This window comes from Dendrobates tinctorius, unplaced genomic scaffold, assembly GCF_039654945.1.
Source record: "Dendrobates tinctorius isolate UK_male_01 unplaced genomic scaffold, ASM3965494v1 ptg000151l, whole genome shotgun sequence".
Classification (NCBI taxonomy): Eukaryota; Metazoa; Chordata; class Amphibia; order Anura; family Dendrobatidae; genus Dendrobates; species Dendrobates tinctorius.
The window spans coordinates 25,511,907-25,519,186 of NW_027361818.1; the positions used below are offsets into that span (position 1 = coordinate 25,511,907).

Below are 7,280 nucleotides of genomic sequence, written 5' to 3' on the forward strand. Positions count from 1 at the left end.
CTGCTGCAAAAATGATTCATTGGAACATTTGCAAAAATTACCAGCTACACACTGAGAAGAACCAGTGAGAACAAACAGTGGAAAAAGTGGTAAAAAATGAGGCGGTGAACTACACAAAGTATTAATCCACAAGACACCTGACTTAACTATCATTAAGAAAGAGAAGGTGCGGATTGTCACAAAAAGCATCGCGAGATAGTGGGGTAAAAAAATGAAGAAGACTGAAAAATATCAGAGCTTGAAATTTGTGCAGTAATAATAGTCATTGCCATGCTAAAGTTCTATTTACACTGAAAGATTACACATTTCCCAATAATTTTTCAGCATATATAGGCTGCTGATCACCCGATGAATGAGCAAACAGTTAGGCAGTTATTCAGTAGCAGCAGTGCTTCTGCGTCAGCGGACCCTTCATAGAATCCCTGCAAGACCTCCCTAAGCACTGAAAGTAGGGGAGTGTTCAGAAAATCACCATAAGTCAACTGCAGAAAGCAGCTGTGCTCACATCTGCGCACATCCAATGCCGATACATACAGTACAACCTCGTAGCTTCTTGGGAAAAACTTGATGTGAAATTAGGAACAACGAATAACCCTACATAACTTTGACATATAAAATATATACTCTTAAAATAGACAAACAACAATCACCGTGCTAGCTCTGTTTACTGTGCACCAAATATCCTGGACTCAATCTCTGCCTAACAGCGGAGGTTGGCACCCTAGACAAATAAACGAGTATAGCGCCCCCCGCTCCTCGGCGGCTGTCACTAAAACTCCTAAAAAACCTTGCGATGCTGCCAGCATCAACATATCCAACTCCTGATGATCCACAATTTTGAAACACGTAGAGGTTTCTGAAAACATCTAAACCATGAGTACCTCTCCTGCTTGATGTCATCATGACAATAGATATATTTTTCATGTGCCTTTGAACATTCATCTGTTCTTGCTTCTGTATGTTTTATGACCTGCCTATATAGTATGCTATGAAGCTACCCTGTGGGCTAGATTGTTTATCATAAGGGACTATGCAGGGTCAGCCGTCGTTGAGTGAGGGCACCAAAATCCTGCTGACAAGTAGCGTGCCAACCACCACTGACAGGCAGGACTTTTATCAGCAGGGAAAAGCATAGTGAGGTACTTTCTTTTATGCACATGTCATTTTATCAATGTTATAGTGTTCATCTTTTCCAGCACATACCTTTTTTGGTTATCTGCCTTTGTTATCAGTCCTCATACAGCATTCCCAATACTCTTTTCCTCTATGCTTGAACATTTGGGTGGTTGCTTGAATCACCAGCATTGGGTCATTTAGGAGTTTTAGGGAGAGCCGCCGAGGAGCAGGAGCGCCATACTCGTTTATTTGTGTAGGGTGCCAACCTCCGGTGTAAGGCAGACATTGAGTCTAGGATATTTGGTTCAGGTGTTGAACATAGCTAGTGTGGCACCCCTGAGGCTTCAGTCACCACAGAGGTACTGCACCTTCTCCTAAGGTGTAGTGCCCCACCATCCAGGTAAGGTGGGAACACCTGACCACGCTCCACACCTGCATTCCACACACAGGATAGTTCAGTGGGGCCACCTAACAGCTTCAGGCTGGGGGTAGCAGAGCACCCTTCGTGGAACCCTGCTTCGTAACACGAGATGTGCTGGGTGGCGGGTGGAGTGAGATGATATAAAAGATTGGGAAGAGTGAGAGTTAGTGGTTAGTTGGTTAGAGGAGAGAGAGGAGAGAAGATGGGTGTCTGAGGGACGTGCTGCAGCAGGTCCCAGTGATCTGGGCTGCTGGCACGAGAAAGACCAGAGAAAGAGATTGATAAGATTGATAACCTAACCTTCCATAAGAGAGATAGAACAGATCGGAATGAAGGAGAATAGAAGGATGGTGGGAAGCTGGTTGAAGAAAGATAGAGAACCCTTCCAGTCCAGAGAGCGCAAAGGCCGGGGCCCGGTCCCTGAGGTTGATTGGATCTTTACGTCCGGCAACAGACACCGGAGGAGTAGTGAGCCGCTAACGCCTTGCTCCCATCATAGACTTGGAACACAACAGCAACTGAATAGAGAGCCGGGACGCAGAGTGGAGTCACCGAAGCAGGCTACAGCTGTCTGTCATACAAGTAAAGACTAGGAACACCTAGAGAGAGGCATTCCAGGGTAACTAAGTACTGGAGTGCTTCGCACCTAAAGGCGCATTGGAGGAGTCGTTCAGTGAAGGTACATATTGGCGGAGTGTGGAAGGGAGAATCCTATCCTGCCTGGAGGTTGGCTGGAGCCCTGACCTGGAGATCACGGTACGGAGGCAGGCAGTTGTGTGAACTGCAAACAGTGAGTAAAGCTTTGGAACCGCATACTCTGGTGTCCTCCAGTTATTTCCGCACCACTACACCTGGGTACCAGCATCCATACCAGCCTGTGCCTCTCCCCATCCATTGCACCTACACTGCCCTGGGACTACAGCTCCACCTGTGGGGAGCTACACCATCTTTGCTGCACCACCCCATCAGTCCCAGCGGATCTGCATGCAGCGTTGGCTCAATATCTTACTTGCCAAACACCACGAGTGGCGTCACGAACTCTAACACCATTAACATCACCGCCATTGATATTGGACGCCCAGGGCCACGGACCGGGTCACTGCTGCTGTGACACATTCCCACCTTGACACCGGCCCGGTACCGAGTACCCCGCTGCCCTGGGTGTGCGAGGGGCGACCCACTACCACAGTTGCTTGCCCAGTAATTGTTTTAACTACATTACATGGGGTTATTCTTTGGCAGTCTAGTTGAATTATAATCCCTAACATTCCTTTTATTCTTGGTTTTTGTAATTAGGAACAACACCAACTAGTGATCTGTGAGTTTGCGATTAATAAACAATAATAATAGGAAATTATAGGAAATAATAGGAAATTGTACAATTAGCAACTTTATGCTCAATAAGTTATTTTTATTTTAAATTTACATTTTGTTATTCTTTCATCATTAGGATTTTCATAACTATTTTGCACAATTTCTAACTTTTTTTTTTTAGATCGCAAATAATGTTACATCAATTATTCTGCTTGGATTTTCAAATCTTCAAAATTTCAAAGTCCCATTTTTCTTACTCTTGGTTTTCATTTACTGGGCTACCATTTCAGGGAATTTTCTAATCATTGTTCTATTTCTGCTGAGTAAAACCCTCCGGTCCCCCATGTACTTCTTCATTGCTCAGCTGTCATTGTGTGACATCCTGCTGACTACAGACATCGTGCCCACCCTTCTTCTCACTGTACTGTATGGGGGAAGCTCTGTGACTCTCATCGGTTGCATCATGCAGTTTTCTTTCTTTGTTATGTCGGAGTCCTCGGAATGTCTTCTTCTGTCGGTGATGTCTTACGATCGTTATCTGGCCATTTGTAACCCCCTTCGTTATACCTCCATAATTAATCACATGTTTTGTGTGGTATGTGTAACTATAGTTTGGCTGATTGGCTTTACAGTGATGTTCATGTATATGATCTCTATGTATCATCAGCATTATTGCGGACCACACGTTATTGACCATTTCTACTGTGACCTAGAACCTATCCTGCAGCTCTCCTGCTCAGATACATCCACAATCCAGAAAGAAATTCTTCTAGTTGGTATTTTAAATGGATTTAGCCCTTTTGTAATTATTGTTATGTCTTATGTATACATTGCCATAACCATACTGAAAATCCCATCCAACATCGGTAGACATAAAGCCTTCTCCACCTGCAGCTCCCACCTCATTGTGGTTTCCATGCTTTATGGGACACTATTTATTGTTTATCTTTTTCCATCGAAGGGTCACTCTCTCACCGTGAGCAAAGTTTTATCTCTGATTTATACTGTGCTGACCCCACTGCTCAACCCTATTATATACACTCTGAGGAACAAGGACTTTAAAAAAGCTTTTCATAAACTAAGACTTGTCTGACATAAAGAGAGTGAGGAAGGGATTAGAATCGCATGGACTATGTTCATTAAATGGGTGCCTTGATCAGTCACTGCCAAGAGCATAGGTCAACTCGGGAAATAAATGTTCTGCTTGCGTCTCCTTGTTACAGCATACCAATAAACATATAATTATTGTATTCCAAGTCTGAAAAGGAATGCCCTTGACTAGAGCACATTATAGAGATGGAGTCTACTTACATTTTGCTTGAGAATAATTCTGCTACAGGTAGAAGGATGTATTTAAAGGGAATCTGTCACCCCATTTTTGCCCTATGAGCTGCGGCCACCGCCATCAGGGGCTTATCTACAGCAGTCTGTAATGCTGTAGATAAGCCCCGATGTAACCTGAAAGAGAAGACAAAACTAGTTAGATTATACTCATCGGGGGGCTCGGTCAGGTGCGGTGGGTGCTGCGGTCCAGACCGGCACCTCCCATCTTCTAGCAATGATGTCCTCCTTCTTACTTCTGCCGCAGCTCCTGCGCAGGCATACTTTATCTGCCCTATTGAGGGCAGAGCAGAGCACTGCAGTGCGCAGGCATCGGGAAAGGTCTGAGAGGTCCAGCACCTTAACAGGGCAGATATAGTATGCCTGCACAGGAGCCATGGCAGAAGTAAGAAGGAGGACGTCATTGCTAGAAGATGGGAGGCGCCGGACCGGACTGTGACACCCATGGGACCGGACCGGACCCGACCCCCGGGTGAGTATAATCTAACTTGTTTTTCTTATCTTTCAGGTTACATCGTGCTTATCTACAGCATTACAGAATGCATTACAGAATGCTGTAGATAAGCCCCTGATGGCAGTGACCGCAGCTCATAGGCCAAAAATGGGGTGACAGATTCCCTTTAAGGAGGTGGAACATGGATTAAAGGAGGAGACAAACTGAATGCAGAAGCAGAAAATATATTTGCACCTTTGATTTTTTTAAAAAATCAAGCAAACCATGTGAAAGTTGCATGTCTTTCAGGGACATGGAATTAACACTATCACTTCAGGCACAGTCAAAATAACATGTTGAGGGGTCACATGGGTGAAATGGTGTACTCCAGAAGGAACTGTTGTGCATTCTCCAACCCTACTTAGGCTTATCAGCAGGCTATCAGTAAGGACCACACATGATTTACTCATGGTGTTAAAATGGCTGTAACCACATGTTCTTCTGAGCTCGCTCTAAACATTGCACATGTCTAAAAGATAAATTTCTAAATAAAGAAAAAAGTGTCTTTCCAACTTTGGTTGTTAAATATGTTGCAGTACAAAACCAGAGAACTTTAAAGAATCAACAAGATAGATTTGATTTGAATATACTAGATCCATGATTTGTTAATTTGGCTCCATCTACTGAATAAAAGTAAAAGAGTCTGTAATACTAAAGAGTAGTGATGAGCGAATTTGTTTGGCTTGCCCCAAAGTTACATGCACCCCAATAAGCTTTTTCAAGACACGTACTGGATGGCCACTGGAAAATCCAATTAACATTATTCATTTTGGACTCCCATTCTGTTTTCTTATGCATTGACTGCAAGGCCTGCCCTGCTCCCAAGTCATAGGCACCCCAATAAGCCTTTGAACCAACATACTGGAAGGGAACAGAAAAATCCACTTCATATTATTCATTTTGGACTCCCATTCTGTTTTCTTATGCATTGACTGCAAGGCCTGCCCTGCTCCCAAGTCATAGGCACCCCAATAAGCCTTTGAACCAACATACTGGAAGGGAACAGAAAAATCCACTTCATATTATTCATTTTGTACTCTCATTCTGTTTTCTTTTGCATTGACTGCAAGGACTGCCTGCTACCAAGTCATATGCACCCCAATAAGCCTTTGAACCAACATACTGGAAGGGAACAGAAAAATCCACTTCATATTATTCATTTTGTACTCTCATTCTGTTTTCTTTTGCATTGACTGCAAGGACTGCCTGCTACCAAGTCATATGCACCCCAATAACCCCAATCCCCCCTTGGAAGAAACATATAGGAGGGCCTCTTAACCAAAAATGTTCCATTAAAAAGGCGCGCGTCTCCTAGACTTGTAATGCCCGTACACTAAGTGTGTTGGCTGGCAAACATTTTCCCCTGTGGAGTACATACACCTCAACCTTTTCAATAACAAGTATTTAACACCCACCAATACCCCCCACCCTTGTTAGTATTTCAACACTGGCTGTAGCAGCACGGAACAAGTTAATGCTGGTGATCTAGTGGTGGAGGATTAAAGAGGAAAGCATGATTAAAAACTATGGCCAATTTAAAGGAGCAGGTCTCCTAGACTTGGAATGCCCATGCACTTAGTGTATGGGCTGTCAAACGTTTTCCCTGTGGGGTCCACCTCAACCATTTTCAGAACAAGTATTTTATGCACAGCATAACCACCCACCCTTGATAATAATTCGACACTGGCTGTAGCTGCATGGAACAAGTAAACCATTTTGATCTAGTGGCGGTGGAGTGAGTGTTGTATGCATGTATGAGACTTGGAGGAAGGCCTGATTAAAAAATAGGCCCAATTTCTAGGAGTGGGTCTCATAGACTTGTTATGCCCATACACTAAGTCTGTTGGCTGTCAAACATTTGCCCCTGGGGGTAGATATCAACTTAGTGTGGCCTTTTTTTTTGGGGGGGGCATCATAAACACCTTGCAAAACTGTTAAGTGGCTTCCTACACAGTTGCTGATGGGAAGGGGCATGTTTTTAGTAACAATATGGTGGACAAATCGTTGGATGAAGTGATCTGGAAAAGGGGCATGGTGATGACAGAAATGGGAAAGTACATGATTAATAACAGCAGTGGCAATGTGAGGTATGAGATCCAGGATACAGCCAACAATGATTCGTAGTTTAGCCACCATCAATTACCATCATCGGTTTCATGCCCGTCATAAGATCGGTGTACCAGATACACGTGTGAGACTCACCCTAACAAATGTCCATCCAAAATATGTTGCCAATCACACCCATGTCTGTATAAATGGCAAAGTGCAACATGTTATGAAAATGCTGAATTATAGAAAGCAGATCAGTGTAGGAGAAAAAACAAACAAATTGATGGATGCTCATGAAAAACTAAGTTTAAAGAGGAGTACACCGTCCGTAACTAAAAACATACCTGCGGCACAAGCTTCTTCATCTTCACCCATACATACTGCCAATAATATACAAAGGCCACAGTCTGAAATTAATTGTTCAAGTGTAACAAACACAGTTAAAGGAATGGCACAAAATGTAAATAACCACGACCCTTTGAAAAACCTGATTTCCTCTTTACAACATATGGACGATGATGGTATTGATGATGACTTAGAAATTTT

General features: G+C 43.5%; 1 protein-coding gene across 1 annotated transcript; it reads left to right on the forward strand.

Annotated features, from left to right (window-relative positions):
- Window positions 1-3,194: 3,194 nt before the first annotated feature.
- On the forward strand, window positions 3,195-3,944 carry LOC141050109 (olfactory receptor 5G26-like). Its single transcript, XM_073546942.1, has one exon. It carries the CDS (start codon window positions 3,195-3,197, stop codon window positions 3,942-3,944), a length of 750 nt encoding a protein of 249 aa, XP_073403043.1.
- Window positions 3,945-7,280: the final 3,336 nt, after the last annotated feature.